This window comes from Patella vulgata, chromosome 2 (assembly GCF_932274485.2).
Source record: "Patella vulgata chromosome 2, xgPatVulg1.2, whole genome shotgun sequence".
In the NCBI taxonomy this organism is placed as follows: domain Eukaryota; kingdom Metazoa; phylum Mollusca; class Gastropoda; family Patellidae; genus Patella; species Patella vulgata.
Window position 1 is genome coordinate 7077817 of NC_065880.2, and position 21213 is coordinate 7099029.

General features: G+C 36.7%; 1 protein-coding gene across 1 annotated transcript in view; it reads right to left on the bottom strand.

The window, feature by feature from the left end:
* Positions 1-6439: 6439 nt before the first annotated feature.
* The window catches only part of LOC130010797 (intermembrane lipid transfer protein VPS13D-like), a 49966-nt gene continuing 35192 nt past the window's right edge, over positions 6440-21213 (bottom strand). The window contains exon 28 of the mRNA XM_056098887.1: positions 6440-7378. Coding sequence (XP_055954862.1) covers positions 7289-7378 — 90 coding nt within the window. The 3' untranslated portion in view covers positions 6440-7288. The remainder of the gene's footprint in view (positions 7379-21213) is intronic.

The window sequence follows — 21213 nt, forward strand, 5'->3', positions numbered from 1 at the left end:
AAAATTATTTCCTAGTTAGTGTAAATGGGTATTAAAATGACTAAAAGTCAGCATTCTGCCCGAAGCAGTAACGTCTTACGTAAACAGTGCACGCGCCATTCAGCCAATGATTGACGCCGCGTGCTGTGACGGCACGTGCTGAAGGCAGTCATCTTTTACAGGGATAGAAGACTTTCGTAATTCTCTGTGAAACAGATTGATACGGTCTATGGGTTAAATCTATTTGTTACGGCCAACTCAATTTTCATCAAGGTCGCTGAGATGTAAATAAGGTTAGGGCACGTGATTGTTTGTGAGATTGTAGGTTAGGATTAGGGTAAGCATTAGGGCTAGGATTAGGGTTGGGATTAGTGCTAGCCCTGTAATTAACATCTGGTTACCTTTGATCAATCTTGAAGTTGGCCTTGTCAATTACATCTAACCCTAGCTGGCTCAAATTACTCGGAGGATCGACTTACCCCCACCCCCTTCCCTATGCGCGTGCATGGTGCACTAAAAGCTGTAGCAGTGTCAGACGTTTTGTGTATAGTTTTGGAACCTGGCTTGATAAATACCGAGATTCTTCTCCACATCGAGATTCTAGTCAAGCATTCAGTGCCCTATCTCTAGACTACCACGGCCCACTAAATCTTCAAACGTGAAATTTAACGTCCTACTGTTCTGCTCCTACTCAGGCTTAATGAAGACAGGCATATACCATGCAGTGTGCTATGAGAGAAATTTTGCCTGGACAGCGGCGCTATGGCCTACTCTTATTTCGAATTCCAACTGTCAAGCTAACACTATACTCCAGTTTTTTCGTCCTCATCCCAACGACTATACTTTGTCCCTTGTCAGGACCTACATCACTGACAAGGGGACAACCACATCGGAAAATCCAGATGTACTTTCTCGTCAAATGTAGGGATTGAACACGAGTCCTCTAGGTTAGCGAGACGTTTTACCCACTGAGCCATCCATAAATCAAGACATAGGGACAACATGAAGTTCCTGTACAAGTTAACTCAGTGACAGACAGACCTTATGATGCAAAAGTCATGCGCTAACCATTCGGCCATCCCCCCACCCGAGACAGAACAAAAACAAACATATCTAAATTCAGTATTATTTTATATATTACATATATAAATTTACAATATTTACAATATAATGACTATCTCACACATGAATACAACTTGTTTAATTTAGCACTTCATCACAGTCTAAAACTAACATCTAAAATCACATACGATAGCATTATATGGGCCAGGAACAGATCCGTTACGTCATTAACGTCATCTTGAAATTATGACGTCATATTAAAAAACGAAGTCCGCCAATCCATACTCAAGTGTTCAAGGAACAAATATGTTAAGTTTCCTGTCGATTGAACTTGAATTGGTGTCAACCCCAAGTCGAATAACAAGATGATTGTTGCTTTGGGTCCAGTCCCTTGTCCATAAACCCTGAATACTAATAAGGCCTGTTATAACCTTGAGAAGCAAAACAAAACATTTTCTATTTTATTTTATTTTGGCAGGTGATAATGCGTAAGGTAACGGGGCATATGCCCACAGCAGCCAAGTCGTTGACAAGATTTCTTTTCGAAGTAATCGAGTGCAATAATGGTCAAAGTAATGATCTGAAATCATTGAATTAGGCTTCTCTTGTCGACTGAGGGTATAAATTGGAGGTCAATCGTGTGTTAAAGAAACATTATGGGAGATTAGATAAAGAGCTGACAGTTCTCACTATAATTATTAAAAAATAGATAATGTAACGGGAATATGAACCAAGATATTAGCATTTGAATTTTAGGCCTAGCCTCGATCATCATTACTAAAGTCGGTACGATTAGAAACATAGTCTTGATTATCCATTTTATGATTTAATCATCAATAAGCGTTGAGCAGCAAATCGGATTCAAATCCAGTGACAATCTGACACATAAGATGGTATCAAGAGTTGATTACGGTCTGTTCATGTTAATAAATATCTAATTAATAATTTAGATAACATTTCATGGCTTAAGAAAGACCTGCAATAGGCGGATTTAGGTCTTACATAATGCATCTTTAACATGAGCAATAGAGTGTGGACAGTGGATGGACAGTCAGAGTTGATGACAATATGCGACCACATTAAAATGTGAGAGTATAATAAATAGTATATACTACTTCCAGTATTCTCGTCACTGTAATCCGGGTATTATTTAATCTTGTGTATTAAGCACTAATTTCTTTCACATTCATGCCTAAAAAATGGTTTAAAATCACCCCAAATCATCTAATTTGTACTTGTGTCCAGATTAAAGCTGACTGATAATTGCTATAGGTTTGTTACTTTTCACAAACTGAAAACATTTTATCATAATTAATTATTCATACCAACCCTACCTAAGTGGTAAATGTAACCCTTTTATCCAATATACAACATTTCATGTAATAAATAAATAAAAATAACTAAAATTGCGTTTGAACAGATGGCAAATAAATGTTAAAATATACCGTGAAGAAAATAATATACAAATAATCACAACCAACTACTATAATATCTCGGCTGTATCAATTCAAACACACATATATGCTACTATGAAGCAGGAAATCTTACTGGTTGTACATGGAATATGTTCTTGCATAATGGTAATTCCTTAAATATCAATTTCCTGATGATAAACTGAATATGTTCTAGCATGTTGGATTTGTCCTCCAAATCCATTTGCTAATCTATCATTATGGAATTAGTGATTAAAAATGGACCATGGCCTAGCACGGTGGTTATTCAATGCATCATCATGCTGTATACCATAAATAATTTAACAACACATCGAGAAAATATTCATGATCTCACCTCAAACACTTGTTTTATAGTTTTATATTCTCTCTTTCTTGACAAGCATTTCACAGATTAGGTAACATCCATTTCCACTTTACAATCTGATTAAAATACAGATCTATATTTCGTTTCGTTTTTTATACTTTCGATGGCCTACACTACATGAAGATCTGACCGGTTGTAGGAAAAAGTCATGTCAGAGGTCGCATGAACGACTTTTGACCCTATGACGTCAGACACTGATAAATCAATCAGCGTTGACATTTCTAGTGGTTCGCCCACAGTTCCATGCATTGTCTGGCAAAAACATGCCGTAACAGACCGTTTCATTGGCTAAACCCTCATTAACCAGAATGCGGGTTATATAACAACTCTTCCAGATTCTAGTGTTGTGAAGACAAGTAAAAAAAAAATTGAACTATAAAAAACGAAACGAAATAGGATCTTTGTTTTAATCTGATGGGTCAACTTTAGTCCTTCAGGAACACATATTCAAATTTTGTGTCTTTGATTCTTATTTTATTGCGAGGAAAATAGTAATTCAAGAACAAAATGAACTTGATTGCTTACAAGCTCTTCGCTCAAAATGTTAAAATTTTGAAAATTTTAAACAAAACATTGTTTATTAGAGAACCAAAGAGCTGTTTATCAAGACTCCTCAGAACTAAAGATTAAATTTGTTTTGCCGTGGCTACATTATATATATAATATAAATATTTATTTATTTTGTTTCACCATACATCACAGAATTATTTATGCATTGTATCTCTGTATTTATAATATACAGAATTTGTTCAAATTGATCTAAAATATACATAAACTAACAAACAATAATTTAAAACAATATGTAACATTAATCCACTAATAAATCCTATATTCTATTTCAGATGTCATGGAAAGCAATAAGTACTAAAATGATTTTACATTCTTCTCAGCAATGACTTGACTAGTGTCTCACGCATAATGCAAAAGAAAAGATATGCACACTGTATCTACAACTAGCATATAGGGGGGCATATTCTTCTTAATTAGAATATTGGGCTGGGGGGATATGCACACTGTATCTACAACTAGTATATAGGGGAGCATATTCTTAATTAGAATATTGGGCTGGGAGGATATGCACACTCTATCTACAACTAGTATATAGGAGACCATTTTCTTAATTGATACATTGGGTATACAAGGGAGAGAATTCTCAATAATCTGCTAAAAACAATTAAATCGACCGTTTATTTTTTTAAAGCTGCTAATCAACATTTGTATTTTTCAGAAATTATCTCATTTTTTACTACACAATCAATGCTATAATGTACTCAGATGGATTATTTAATATTTAATTAAGAAAATTAAATCACAATATTAGCAGTAAATAATCTGCCGAATTGGATTTAACTGGATTGAATAGAGAAATGTAATGGGGTTTAACATCCTACTGTTCTGCTCTGACTGGGTAATGAAGACGGGCATACGCCATACAGTGTGGGAAATTTTGGCTGGGCAGTGGCACTATGGCCTACTCTTATATCAAGGGATTATTTACGTGCATGCCTATGTGTACATGGGACATTGTTGGGTTTTTTTTGTCCAATAAGAATGACTAGACAGCTATCCATGTCAGGCCCTCCGTCCTGCAACACTAATAAGGGGAAAACACCTTGGAAATACTGAAAAGAGACTCAACAAATGATTTTAGTGAAGATAAATGGTAATAATTGTTTTTACAGTCAATGCTAAATGTTGATTAATTTTCAATTTTATCTTTGTAATTACTAAATCAATATGATTAAAATACAGATCTATATTTCGTTTCATTTTTTATACTTTCGATGGCCTACACTATACAAGCGTCTTTTGACCCTATGATGTCAGACATTTAATTAACTAATCAGCTTTGATGTTTCTAGTAGGATACTAACAGTTCCGTACATTGCACACCAAGAACTTGCTGCAACAGACTGTTTCATTGGCTAATCGCTCACATCAACTAGAATGCGGGTAATATAACAACTCTTCCAGATCATAGTATAGTAAAGACCGGTAAAACGAAATTTGAACTATAAAACACGAAACGAAATAGGATCTGTGTTTTAATCAGATTGCAACTAAATGGAATTGCATCATTGTTCGATTATTATTCCTTTTACAGATTCCATTTTCTACAATACTTGTTTTTATGCCATTTTCCCACTGTCATGTGATGCGATAGGATTGTCCCAGATACGTTCGGATACGGTCAACACGATTGCTACAACTGACCTCAATATATGATAAGACCTGATATAATCACACAATTACTCCACGATGTCAGTCGTAGCACGAATCGTGATAGTGGGAACCTAGCATTGCATGGGATTCAAAATCCCTCAAATATTGAAAGACCCTTATTTAATCTGTTTAATAAATTCTAATATATTTAAATCCATTCCTTTACTATAATTATAATGAATTAATGACAATTAATGTTAATTAATGAAATATTTACAAATGTGAACAGGAATATATAATAATCTTTCTAAATTTCTATACATTGCAATCAGCACTGGTGCCAGATTATATTGTGCCCAGGGCATGGCCAACTACCCTGTTTGTAGCAAAATAGTTTTACAATAACAAGAAAATTAATTCAATTCAATGCATGTACAAAACTATATATGACAATTAATTTAATTGCTATTATTTCATTCTCCTAAAACAACAAATACATGTATAATGAAATAACACACACAGTCCAAACGTATATAATAGATTTAGATGAACTTTACCCTTCTGTTACTGGTCACTGTGGTCATCAGTTTACTGATCACTATTGTCTCCAGATTACTGATCACTATTGTTACCAGTTTACTGATCACTATGATCACCAGCTAACTGGTCACTATGGTCACCAGCTTACTGATCACTATGATCACCAGCTTATTGGTCACTATGGTCACCAGCTTACTGGTCACTATGGTCACCAGTTTACTGATCACTATGGATACCAGCTATTCTAATAATAGAATTAGATATGTGTCCAGTCCTTAATAATAAAAGGGTTAATTTTCAACAAAACATTAATTACAAGTTTTGACTTTGTTCCCACTGTAATATACTTTACATATAAAACTACTACTGCATGTAGATGAAATCTTCACTTATTATACATAATTTACAAGCATAGAAGGTCAGCATAATGATAATTAAAGGGTCATTATGGAAGATTAAATAAAGAGTTGACAGTTCTCGCTATAATAGTTAAAAAATAGATAACGTAAATAGAATATGCTGAAAATATATTAGCTTTTGAATTTTTGGCTAGCCTTGATTATCCGTTTTTACGTTTAATTATTTTTCATAGAATGTATTCGAATCCACTAAATATCGCTGACTAGTGATGCCATCAAGAGTTTATTATGGTCTGGATAAGCTAATTAATAATTTAGATAACATTTCTGGTCTAAAGAAAGACCTGTAATAGGCAGATTTAGCTCTTGCATAATGTAATAGAATGTTTAATAAAACCATTTCAATTTTCCTGCACTAATATTTTAATTTTGCTTGACCTATACGATGGCGACTGTATATATATATATATATATATATATATATATATATATATATATATATATATATATATTTATCAGCCTGAAATGATATCTGCACATATAGATAAACAAGACACCTACGTTTTACAGGGAGCCTGACTTCGTGCTACCTCAAGAAGGATGTATCTTTAACAATTTTTCACTATAACACCCTTTACCCTGTATCTTATACAACCATGTGTTCTATACATCAGATTATAATTTCCCTGTTTGATCTCTGCTACATGTAATAATACAGTTCCAAATAACATGATTGGTTCGTAATTCCCACAGGTTACAAAGAACATGCTGACCTAGTGAATAATGTATTACAATTCTTCCCCTACATTACAATGCAGATGAACCTCTAGAGTTCCGTGAACATTATAAGTGATCCCTAATGCACATAAAATCAATATGTATTCACAATAACCAACTGTGCTCATAATAACCAATTGTATTCACAATAACTAATTGTATTCACAATAAACAATTGCACTCACAATAACCAACTGTGCCCACAATAACCAATTGTATTCACAATAACTAATTGCACTCACAATAACCAATTGTGCCCACAATAACCAATTGCACTCACAATAACCAATTGTGCCCACAATAACCAATTGTATTCACAATAACTAATTGCACTCACAATAACCAATTGTGCCCACAATAACCAATTGTATTCACAATAACTAATTGCACTCACAATAACCAACTGTGCCCACAATAACCAATTGTATGCACAATAACCAATTGTATGCACAATAACCAATTGTATGCACAATAACAAATTTTGGTTAAAATGAAAAATGTAATAATTATGATAAAAGTATTTTGTTATAATTTCCTTGATAAGGCACCAGGTCGTGTTCAACAACTGTTATCCTTTAATTCTGTCTGTATCAACAACTGTTATCCTTTAATTCTGTTTGTATCAGAGTGTGTGTCTCATCATCGAACAGATTTCTTGCATAATTTATTTGTTGGCACACCTGAAAAATATCAATTTATATAACATTCATTAGTAGTAAAAGCTATTGTATTCTCTTCCAGCTACAGAAAATCCAGAATGAAGCAGCTTGAATTGTATCTCGCACCAAACCATCTGACCATATTGGCTAATCCCTCACATCATGCAGAAAGCGGGTTATATAACAACTCTTCCAGATCATAGTGTGGTAAAGACAAGTAAAACCAAATTTTGAACAGATTGCATGCATGGCGTATGTATGACCTCCTTCATTAGCTCTGTTGCTGGTGTTGAAAAGTACGATATTAAGACATTTCATTTTTAAAATTCCTTGAATAAGAATCCGTATGTCGATTGAGTGGTTCAATATATCCTAAAATCAATACATCGGTCATTTGGAGACAAACATTTAGTAAATTTTATTGGTATGGCTTGGTGTGCAATATGCGGTACGGGAAGTTGGCTTTTACAAATCTTCTTAGATTTACAACTGTCAAGGGTTCTCTTATGCACACATCAATGTCATTGTATTTGTTTATTACCAAATACATATATAGTATTTAAAAAATGAAATGAGGTTTAACGTCCTACTGTTCTGCTCCTAAACTGGGCTAATGAAAACTTTTAACTGCCAAAGGATCTTTTACGTGCACTCCAATGTGTACACGAGGCCTCGGTTTTTCATCCCATCCGAACGACTAGACAGCTGTCCTTGTCAGGCCCTCTGTCCTGCATCACTGACAAGGGGAAACCACGCCGGAAAATCGGGATGAACTTTCTCGGCCAATGCCGGGATCGAACACCCGACCTCCAGGCCAGCGAGCCAGCGTCTTACCCACTTAGCCATTGTGACCCCTATATAGTATATAGATTTGTACGAAACAATAGTTGACAATAAAGTAGTGATGGTGGAGATGTACAATTCTAAAGGATATCTCTATATGAGAGATTTCAGTGAAAATTTTTTAAACTTATTTAAAGATACATTATGTAAGATTTAGATAAAGAGCTAGCCATTCTTGCTATAACAGTTCAAAAATAGATAAAGTAAAATGAATAATTTGAAAATTTCATTCAAATTACTTTATTGCGAGCAAAGATATTAGCCTTTGAAGGTTTGACAAGACATGTGCAATAATTTCAACCACCGTACTGGTTGTTTGAAGCTAAGTCTCACTCCTCCATTTTTAGCTCAAATCAAAGTATGGCTGAACTGCTCTAATCTATTTAATATCAGAGAAAACCTGCAATAGGCAGATTTTGCTCTTGCATAATGTCTGTTTAACAAAATACAAGTGTACAGTAGTTCAATAAATTTAATCAATGATGTTTATCTCCCAATAATATGTATCTATATATTTTTCTCTTCAAGTTGTTTAGTTGTGGGCAGTGGCGGCGTATTTGTGATACGTTTCGGTAATCAATACCTTCTACGGTGAATAAATCCCACATCCCCACTCAGTCATAAACTTGCATGTTGTAGAGCATTTCCGACAGTCTATGTTTCAAAATTTTCTTGGCGAGGTCCCCAATGGACTCACTACTTTGGCGCTCACAAGGGGAATTCGTTGAGGGTCGCAAGTCCGTTCGTTTGACATTTTGTTCTCTAGTCGGATAAACTAGTGATCAGGCGACGAACGGTATCTGGGCAGATCAATTTATTTCGGCGATCGGTGCCTGACAGAATACTGTAAGACAGCATTTCCGGCAGTCTATTTTTCAAAATTTTCGGAGGGAGGACTCCCTACTTTGACGCTTGGGAGTGATTTGCAAGTCCATTCGTTTGACACTTTAATTCATCGATCAGTGCCTAAAATACTGCCAGACTGCATTTCCGGCAACCTGTTTTTCAACCCCCTACCCCTAGTTGAAGCTCGTGCCTTTGCCCCTTTAACTTTGGACTTTGCCCCTCCAATCACCGACGGCTGGCGCAGCCCCTGGTTGTGGGGGTGTGTGTGTGTCATTGATTTCAATTCCCCGCTTGTACATGACAAGGAGTATGGTTGCCTGTCAAGTGTATTTGTCGAGTGTCCCTCTCTCCCTTTTAAAGTGGTGTGGGATTTGCAGATGGACCTTAGATTTTGTGTCAGCCTCACAATAACCACCATGACAACTGATAGTACTTCTCAAAGCAAGAATAATGTAGTTGAGTACCACGGACACTCGATTAAATAAATATATGCATGCAAGAGTGCATGTCCTGCAACCCTTATTAAAGATACATTGTGGGAGATTAGATAAAGAGTTGGTAGTTCTCAATAATATAGTCAACAACTAGATAATGTAAAGGCAATTTGCTGAAAATTTCTGTCAAATTTATCCACTCCTAATCAAGTGTTTAGCGATTAAATTTTGGAGAGAGAGAGAGAGAGATGGGTTTTAACCTCCACTCGACACAAACTAGGTCATTTCGGGACTAACATATGGTTTAATTTTTATTTCAATAATTTGCTTGCGTGTAGGGGTCTTTAGCAGTGGAAGGAAACCGGAGGACCCGGAGAAAACCCACGAGGCTGGACAGGCTACCCTACTGTTTGTCACGTACAACCGGGGATTCAAAACCACGCCAGTTGACTCAATGACAGGCCTTATGATACAGCACGCAAGTGCTAACCATTCGGCCATCCAACCCCCCCGATTAAATTTTGGGCCTAGCCTCGGTCATCATTACTAAAGTCGGTACGATAAAAAACATAGTCTCGATTATCCATTTTTTGATTTAATCAGAAGCAGCAGACCGGGTTCTAATCCAGTCAATATCGCTGGCCAGCGATGCCATCGAAAGTTGATTATGGTCTGGATAATTTAATTAATGTCTAATTAATAATTTAGATAACATTTCATCCCTAAAGAAAGACCTAGTCCCGAGCTCACCAAGCATTCTCAGACTTAAGTTAAGAATTTACTCAAAACTGTTTGCCTTATTTTAACTAGAATATAACTCTTTATCAAACTTTTGTTGTTTTAATGTATCAAATACATCAATAAGAAACTATATGTAAAGTTTTGTGTTTCTGAATCAAAGAAATTTCTCATAAACTGATTGAAAGTAGAGTAAATTCTTAACTTAAGTCTGGGAATGCTTTGTGAACTCAGGGTCTGCAATTGGCAGATTTAGCTCTTGTATAATGTATGTTTAAAACTCTCATAAATCGCATTCACAATTTATCTAGTACCACAATCGGCCTCATCCACATAGTTATTTCATACCCCATCAGTGATAAAAATTATTCCAGAATCACTTTCTAGTGCTACAGATCAGAAACAAGATACCATGCTAAAAAACTGAATTGCATGAAAACAACTCTTCGCAATCAATTGAGAGATATTCATCAATACATAAAATACACAGAAATATCATTTTCCTAATTCACTTCTATTTACATTGTGCCCTAGAAAAACAAATCGTAATACAGCTAATATCATCTCGAGAGACAGTGACATTATACACATGATAAATAATTAATAGCGAGAGAAACCACACCAGTTGACGCAATGACAGACCTTATGATACAACACACACCGCAAACCATTCAGCCATCCAACACCCCAATTAATATAACACTATTACAGATTGTTATGTAAGATGAGAGAGGGAGAGAGAGAGAGAGAGAGAGAGAGAGAGAGAGAGAGAGAAATGGGGTTTAACGTCCACTCGACACAAACTAGGTCATTTCGGGACTAACATATGGTTTAATTGTATTTACATAATTCGCTTGCGCGTAGGGGTCTTTAGCAGTGGGAGGAAACCAGAGGACCCGGAGAAAACCCACGAGGTTGGACAGGCGACCCTATTCCTTGCCACGTACAACCGGGGATTCGAAACCACGGCAGTCAACTCAATGACAGACTTTATGATACAACGCCGCACGCTAACCATTCGGCCATCCAACCCCCCAGAAAGAGAGAGATGAGCTTTAATGTCCACTTGCCACAAACTAGGTCATTTTGGGACTAACACATGGTTTAATTCTATTTCAATAATTCCCTTGCACATAGGGATCCAGAGAAAACACACGAGGTTGGACAGGAGACCCTACTCCTTGTCACCTACAACCCGGAAATCGAAACCACACCAGTTTACTCAACGACAGACCTTATGACACAACGCGTACGCGTTAACCATTCGACCATCCAATTCCCCAATTAATATAAAACTATTAAAGATATATTATGTAACATTCGATACAGTTTTCGCTATAATAGTTAAAAAATAGATAATGTAGTGGGAGTATGCTGAAATTTTGAGTCAATTGCTCCACTATGAACCGAGATATTAGCCTTTGAATTTTATAGTTTAAAGATACATTATGTAAGATTAGATAAAGAGCTGACAGTTCTCGGTATAATAGTTATAAAATAGATAATGAAAAGGGAACATGTTGAAACTGTCAGTCAAATTACTTCACTCTAAGCCTAGATATTAGCAGGTTTATATTGTCATTACTACCATTGTTATGGTAGTGGATTAAAATATGTTTTGTGGTGGATATTGTATTGTGGATATTGTATTGTTATCCACCACAAAACATATTTTAATCCACTAAATATCACAGGCATCTGATAGCATTGCGAGTTGATTATGGTCTGGATAAGTTAATTAATGTCTAATTAATAATTTTGATAACATTTCAGGCCTAAAGAAAGACCTGCAAAAGGTAGATTTAGCTCTTGCATAATGTATATTTAATATAAATAATATATGTTAAATCTGAGATATAATTAACCATTCTTGACAAGCTAGTTTTTATCAGGAAACACAAACATATAAAAAGAGTTGGCCGTGGTGACTAATTCAGGGGGAAATAAATACAGGTCTTATGCCAGTTTATTCTGGTTATCCCGAAGCATATAGTGCTGCTGTAGCTAACTAGCATGACGGCGGGGGCATGGGGTGGCCGCCGAATGGTTAGCGTGTGCGCACTGTATCCTAAGGTTTGTCATTGAGTTAACTAGCGTGATTTTGATTCCCCGATTGTACAGGACAAAGAGTAGGGTAGCCTGTCAAACCTTGTGGGTTTTCTCCAGGTCCTCTGGTTTTCTCCCACTACTAAAGACCCCTACACGCAAACAAATTATTAAAATAAAATTGAACCATATGGTAGTCCCGAAATGACCCAGTTTGTGTCCAGTGGACATTAAACTCTCTCTCTCTCTCTCTCTCTCTCTCTCTCTCTCTTTTTCTCTCTTCTTTCTATGACCCTAGGGTACTCCTGTGATGAGACATTTCAGCAAAAAGGTATAAATAATTAATTCTACTTTTAACGAAAGGGATATAAATGTGTAACAGAATAGCTGTTAACCACTCGATTATAAAAAAAACTGGATCAAAGGTTCTAGTGATGACAGTTCGGAGTACATAATGAATATGTTTTATTTAAAGGGTGAACAGCTAGCTCTATTCTTTGGAACCTAACAAAGACGGAAATGGGTCTTGAAATGAAATGAATTGGGGTTTAACGTCCTACTGTTCTGCTCCGACTGGGCTAATGAAGACGTTTATACGCCATACCGTGTGCTATGTGATAAATTTTGCCAGGGCAGCGGCACTATGGCCTACTCTGATATCGAATTTCAACTATGAAGAGATATTTTATATGCACGTCAACGTATACACGGAACCTCGGTTTTTCATCCCATCCGAACGGCTAGACAACTGTCCTTGTCAGGTCCCCCGTCCTTCACCTCCAACCTCGTGGGTTTTCTCTGGGTCCTCAGGTTTCCTCCCACTGCTAAAGACCCCTACGTGTAAGCAAATTATTGAAATAAAATTAAAAGCATGTTAGTCCCGAAATGACCTTGTTTGTGTTGAGTGGATGTTAACCCCCATTTCTCTCTCTATCTCTCTCTGTGACAAGGAGTAGGGTCACCTGTCCGGTTTCCTCCCACTGCTAAAGACCCCTATGCCTAAGCGAATTATTGAAATAAAATTAAAACCATGTTAGTCCCAAAATGATCTAGTTTGTGTCAAGTGGATGTTAAACACCATTTCTCTTTCTCTCTCCATCCTGCACTACTGACAAGGGGAAACCACATCAGAAAATAAGAGGTTGAGATCCTTTAATGATAGTCAGTTAAACTTAAACCACATTTAGTTAATTCTCTTGGACTTATAACAATGTGATAGGTGGAGTTTAAATCCCACCCCTATGAAATCAACCAATCAATATCCTTGACTGCAGTATGCCCTGTGTGGAAGTAGAATTAAACCCTGGCACTAATAATAATATCTCCTTTCCCAGCTAGAGTTACAGAAACTGATATTGTCTGTTTCTTGATTCAACCAGCCAATCAAAATAAAAGGATTTGTCTTGATAATAAACGATGATTACAACTGGATGGCATTCACCTCTACCATGGTACAATAAACTCCACCCATCTGAAGTTCTATTAAATAAATGGGTGACTGTGGCACATATTGTGAAATTTTCTATATTTTGACATTTTGCTGTGAAAATATGAAGATTGTTCTTATCCTATTTCTGTCATCTCTACTTTCATTAGGTAAGAATATTTTGTTAGATAAATATCTTTTTTGTTCATAAATGAAATGAAATGGCATTTTAACATATACAGTAAACTGTGCATAAGTCGGATTCGTATAAGTCGAATCTTCGCTCAACTTGGATAGAAACGTTTGGAACCTTTGATCCTGGACGTTTTTCTTACTAAATTTCTGCGCCTAAGTCGAATTTCCTAAGTCAGATCTTTGCTCAACTCGGATCAAAATGTTTGTCTATTTGATCTAATTCCGTCTTTTTTCATTCGCCTAAGTCAGATCCAATCTGATTAAAACACAGATCCTATTTCGTTTCGTTTCGTTTTTTATAGTTCAAAATTTTGTTTTACTTGTCTTTACTACACTAGGATCTGGAAGAGTTGTTATCATTGACATGTTCTGAATAGTGTGAGGTATTAGCCAATGAAACAGTCTGTTACGGCAAGCTTTAGGCATGTTTTGCACGGAACTGTGGGTAATCCATTAGTAACATCAATGCTGATTGGTTAATCAAATTCTGACGTCATAGTCTCATTTGCCGCTCGTATGACCTCTGACGCGACCTATTGCTACAACCGGCCAGATCTTCATGTAGTGTAGGCCATCGAAAGTATAAAAAAACAAAACAAAATATAAATACTTTCTTCTAACATTTTGACGCGACACAATAATAGAATTTTCCAGGAAAATTCGAAACTCACTGTCTGCTGTACAAGACACCTTCTGGGAAAATTTGGGACATTTTTCAAAGATGGCAACAAAGCGCAAGTTATCTACTTGCACCAAAACGGAAGTTATCTACTCGCACATACGAACAAATGCTTGAAATGTGCCTTTGAATCAATTATTAACCGGCTCTTGCAGTTTATTTCTAATTGAGCTAAGATTGAATTTCGGTCTTCGGCTAACTCGGATCTTCAGTTAAATCGGATAAAATTGGTCAGTCCAGTCTGATTCGACTTATGCATAGTTTACTGTATAATGCTTAGCATTAACTAATGGAAAGGGGTTTTTAACACCCTTCTGTGGATTAAGACCAACTGCCCTAAGATTTTGTTGCCCCCAAATATTGTAAAGTTTCTTGGAAAATGAAATGAAATGAAATGGGGTTTAATGTCCTACTGTTTTGCTCCGAACTGGGCTAATGAAGACAGGTATACGCCATGCAGTGTGCTATGAGGGAAATTTTGCCTGGACAGGGGCACTACGACCCACCCTTATATCGAATTCCAATTGTCAAGGGATCTTTTACGTGCAAGCCAATGAGAACACAGGACCTCGGTTTTTCGTATCATCCGAATTACTAGACAGCTGTCCTTGTCAGGCCAAGTTTCTCGCAAACAGATGAATCTAATATATATGAGTATTGAGAATTATGTATTTAAAATTGATGCTCTGTTGTTATCTCTATGGCCATAAAATAATAACTTTTGTGACCCATGCTGGAAAAATGAGTCAGAATGCGTAAGTCTAATAATGAGCTGCAGACAAAACAAGCGAAAATATTGATATTTTCAAAAAAATGAGTCTGCAATATACTATCTATTTGCCCCAAAAGATCAAAATAGCAATAAAACATCTTAAAATACATTTATTTAAGAGTACCGTACTCTTAAATCTTTCATTTTTCATAAAACTCTCAGTGAAATTTGTTGTTTTTCAACGCATGCAGCTGGACAACCGGCCAATCTCCTTAATAATACATGGCATCGTGCTGAAGCTGTGAATCTCTGGTTTATAAATATTGCCACAGTATTACCGAAAATCTCATTTTCAATGAATGTAAATAAGTTTTAAAACCCATACAATACGTAAATATACTTGGCCCTGCGTTCAGGGCTCACACTGTCAGGTCATAATTTGCGATAAAAATATGAAAATTGCAAAAAATGTTTTGGGGTACTTCTGATTCTTTGTGAGAAGTGGAGGAAAAAAAATCTTAAAATTCTATTCTAAATTATAACACCGAAAGAAATATTTAACATAAAAATAACAAATATTATGGTGTGCGTGGTTGCTATGTGATTTTGTCTAAGAACATACATCTTCCAACATCTTTAACTTGATTTTTCTCAAAACTATCTTTTCTGAATTGGGCAATGGGCAACTTCAATTTTTGCCCAAACTGATTACAACACAGATCTATATTTCGCTTCATTTTTTTTATACTTTCGATAGCCTACACTACATGAAGATCTGACCGGTTGTAGTGATAGATTGCGTCAGAGGTCATATGAGCGGCTTTTGACCCTATGACATCAGAATTTGATTAACCAATCAGCATTGATGTTACTAGTGGATTACCCCCAGTTCCGTGCAAAATACGCCTAAAGCTCGCCGTAACAGACCCTTTCATTGGCTAATCCCTCACACCATTCAGAACATGTCAATGATAACAACTCTTCCAGATCCTAGTGTAGTAAAGACAAGTAAAATGAAATTTTGAACTATAAAAAACAAGATAGGTTGCCAGGCAACGAAACATACGCCCACAGCAGCTAAATCGTCCGGGCAGTCAACAAGAGTTGTCGCATATTTTTACTTTTTTCGGTAATGAAACATTTATAATACACTAAAATCTGATTAAGAGCAACAACTCAGAAAACCATTAGAATTTGTTTGGTTTTTATAAAGTTCTGCCCCATGCTAACGTTTTGTATACAAAACTTTTAATACTGTATCATGAATTTAGCTGTTCCAAGTCATAAAAATTCATTGAAAATCAATATACTTGTTCGTCTCAAGATCTTAAACTCTGTGTATCAATCTGCAGTCAATCGGATATTAACTTTGGCCTATAGAGCATCCACAAGATTTTTCAAAGGGATCAAGGGCCATAACTTTGGCAGTAATTATCAGAAATCTTTGAAAATCAATAGGATTCTTCGCCTCGTGACCTCAAACACTGTGTATAAATTTAAAGTCAATCAGATATTAACTTTAGCCTTTAGAGCATCCACAAGGTTTTTTGAAGTGATCAAGGGCCATAACTCTGGCAGTAATTATCGAAAATCACTGAAAATGAATAGACTTCTTCGTCTCATGACCTTAAACACTGTGTATAAATTTAAAGTCAATCGGATATTAATTTTCGCCTCTAGAGCGTCCACAAGATTTTTTGAAGTGGTCAAGGGCCATAACTCTGGCAGTAATTATCGGAAATTGCTGAAAATCAATAGGCTTCTTCGTCTCATGGCCTTAAACACTGTATATAAATTTAAAGTCAATCGGATATTAACTTTAGCCTCTAGAGCGTCCACAAGCAATTGTGGACGCCGGACGGACCGACGGACGGACGAACGGGGGCGACAACAATATACGACCACATTTCAATGTGGGCGTATAAAAACGAAATAGGATCTGTGTTTTAATCAGATTGATTTTTGCCAAATCCATGCCAACCATACATCATTTTGAAGGTATTGAGGTGTAGAATGTGAGAAGAGAGAGAGAGAGAGAGAGAGAGAGAGAGAGAGAGAGAGAGAGAGAGAGAGTTTAATGTCTGCTAAAAAAAAAACTAGGTCATTTCGGGACTAACATGGTTTAATTTTATCTCAATACTTCACTTACGAGTAGGGGTCTTTATAGCTGTGGGAGAAAACCGGAGGACTCAGAGAAAACCCACATGGTTGACTGACGACCCTACTCCTTGTCACATACAACCGGAGAATTGAAACCATGCTAGTTGACTCAATGACAGACCTTATAATTTAACAAGAACGCGTTAACCATTTGGCCATCCACCTCCAACCCCCAAAAATGAAATGGAGTTTAACGTCCTACTGTTCTGCTCCATCCTACTCTTATATCGGATTCTAACTGTCAAGGGATCTGTTACCTACACGCCAATGTGTACATGGGACTTCGGTTTTCATCCCATCCGAACAACTAGACAGCTGCCAAGGGATCTTTTACGTTACGTGCAAGCCAATGTCTATACTAGACAGCTGTCCTTGTCATGCCCTCCATTCTGCATCACTGACAAGGGAAAAACCAATGCAGGGATCAAACACCGACATCCAGGCTAGCGAGCCATCGTCTTACCCACTTAGCCACCGTGACCCCCCAGAACTGGGCCCTTATTCACGAAAACTTAAACTAAGATACAATCGAAATTTTAAGAAATACTGCAATTCGATTGGCTGACCAATATGCAAATTGGATATATGCAAATTGATTTTACTGGTCAGACAATCGAATTGCAGTATTTCTTAAAATTTCAATTGTATCTTAGTTTAAGTTTTCGTGAATAAGGGCCCAGCCCAAAAAAGCCCTACAATGATTGATGTATAAATGTGTAATTATATTGGCAGGATGTGAGGCAATATTTCATTATCACAGCCCTAATTTTTTTGAAGAATACTTTTCATACAACCCAGATAAAGGCTTCATCTTTCAACTCCGTGCATGTAAAGATGCATTTTATGGACTGTTTCGCAAAGACGACAAAGATGAAGAGCCTAATTTAATAATGATGGGAGCTATTGGACTGTTAACCAACAACAATAGTTACTACGTCTTCAGAAATAAAGCAAAGCGTACATTTAACGATTATAAGATGGTAAAAGAGTCCCCAATATCTTGCACAGACTTCCGGCCATTCTGGATTCAGACCACCAATACATCAATTTCCATTGGAAACGGACAAGTAATTGGTCAATCGGCAGTTCTAACATACAATTACACTATTGGAAGACCAAACAAGATTTCATTTTCAAACCCAATCTCCCAAATAAATTACCAAAGAGCAGAATGGGCGTTTGGTAAGTTTTTATTCACCTTAAAACAAGAAGAGAGAGTCCATTCGACACAAACTAGGTCATTTCAGGACTAACATATGGTTCAATTTTATTTCAATAATTTGCTTGCGCGTAGGGGTCTTTAGCAGTGGGAGGAAACCGGAGGACCCAGAGAAAACCCACGAAGTTGGACAGGCGACCCTACTCCTTGTCAAACAAGATGAGACACCAATCTGATTAAAATACAGATCTATATTTCGTTTCGTTTTTTATACTTTCGATGGCCTACACTACATGAAGATCTGACATGTTGTAGCGATAGGTCACGTCAGAGGTCATACGAGCGGCTTTTGACCCTATGACGTCAGACATTTGATTAACCAATTAGTATTATGTTACTAGTGGATTACCCACAGTTCTGCGCAAAACACGCCTAAAGCTCGCTGTAACAGACTGTTTCATTGGCTAATCCCTCACACCATTCAGAACACATCAATGATAACAACTCTTCTAGATCCTAGTGTTGTTAAGACAAGTAAAAAGAAATTTTGAACTATAAAAAATGAAACGAAATAAGATCTGTGTTTTAATTTGATTGGATGAGACACAGGACTTTAACTTCCAATGGACTGTTTTTGACATCACCATTATCATTACATGAGAGAGAGAGAGAGAGAGAGAGAGAGAGAGAGAGAGAGAGATGGGGTTTAACAACCACAAGACAAAAACTAGGTCATTTCAGGACTAACATATGGTTCAATTTTATTTCAATAATTTCAGTATTTTTAGTGGCAGACTCTCCTTCCCCACCAACTGCCTTCAAACGGACAAGTGTTAGTACTACCAGGTTCTGCTTCCCGCCCACTGACAAGGAACTTTCTTGGTCAATGCTAGGATTGAAAACACAGGACCTACTGAATACTGAACCTGGCATCTTGGCTCTAAAGAAAAGATTCTTAAAAAAAACAATTGAATCTTGTCGGCACAAGTGTGTCAAATATGAGCGTGACTTAGCAATTCCAAATGTCAGCGCCGTCCTGTTCATCCACTGTGGCCCCACATGTCGGTCTCAAAATGATCACACTGGCATCAAGACTAGATGCACTTTGGTCAAGAGGTAGGCACCCTCTGGCTCATCCACTGTGGCCCCACATGTCAGTCTCAAAATTACAACACCAACACTGACATCGAGACTAGGTACACTCTTGTCAAGAGGTCAGTGCCCTCCCACTCATCCACTGTGGCCCCATTGTTAATCTTAGTGAAAATATTAATACTACATCTAGTTCTATTATTTTTAGTTAATTTAGGAACAGTCACAACTACAAAATGGACAAAACAAATGGAGCCAACCGTTAGCAGCCAGAATGAAACCGTTAGCAGCCGGAATGAAACCGTGTCAGCTCGCTCCAAGATCAGATGTGCTGCTCTATGTACCGAAACAGTCTGGTGCCAGTATTTCAAGTACTCACGTGAAAACAAAACTTGTTTCAAGGCTTCGGTGCAGAATCACGAAAAAAATATTTATCTCATGCAAAAAGATGGATACACTAAAAAAAATGGAGGCTAATGCACATGCAGTTGATAGCATATGCAAAATTAGAAAGTTATAGGGTTGGGGTGAAAATAAAATGGATTGAATTGGAAGACCTTATGATGTGGAAAGTGGAAGGAGGTTGGGAGGTATCTAAAGGAAATATATGTATTTAATCAAATCAAGAGTATTTATGGTAATAAATAAACTTTTAATCAAGAGTATTTATGGTAATAAATTAACTTTTAATCAAGAGTATTTATGGTAATAAATAAACTTTTAATCAAGAGTAATGATGGTAATAAATGGTAATAAATTAACTTTTAATCGAGAGTATTTATGGTAATAAATAAACTTTTAATCAAGAGTAATCATGGTAATAAATGGTAATAAATTAACTTTTGATCAAGAGTATTTATGGTAATTAATGATCTTTCAATCAAGTGTATTGATGGTAATAAATTAATTTTTGATCAAGAGTATTTATGGTAATAAATTAACTTTTAATCAAGAGTATTTATATACTATTCAAAAAAAGTAGGGGATATTTGATTTTGGGGGCATAATACTAAAATATGCAAATGACTACGAAAAAAGTCACTATAGAACCTAACAGAAGAAACATTTCCAGTTACATGTGACGCCCAAACGCACCAATAGCTACCGCATGGAATGCAGGTGATGCTTGGGATCATCATGGGGGTCCAACCCAAGATTTGCACGACTCTGACTCTGAATGTTACAGTCATTGTGGCATTGAATTCAAGGGTGGAAACATCAGTTTAATTGTTTTAGTGACCAGAAAACAAATTTTGATATGCGTCGGCTTACCCAAAATGAAAGGTTACGTGCCCTTGGCATGCTACAGATCGGCACAACACAGGCGGTTGTGGCGCGGACGATGAATGTTTCTCAGTCTGTCATAAGCAGGCTATGGTCTAGATACCGTGATACACAATCTGTACAGGACAGACCACGCTCAGGTCGACCCAGGGCGACAACTCAAGCCCAGGATCGATTTATCCGTACCTTGGCCTTGAGAAATCGTGTCATCACAGCAAATCAGATCAGCGCTCGTCTTCAAA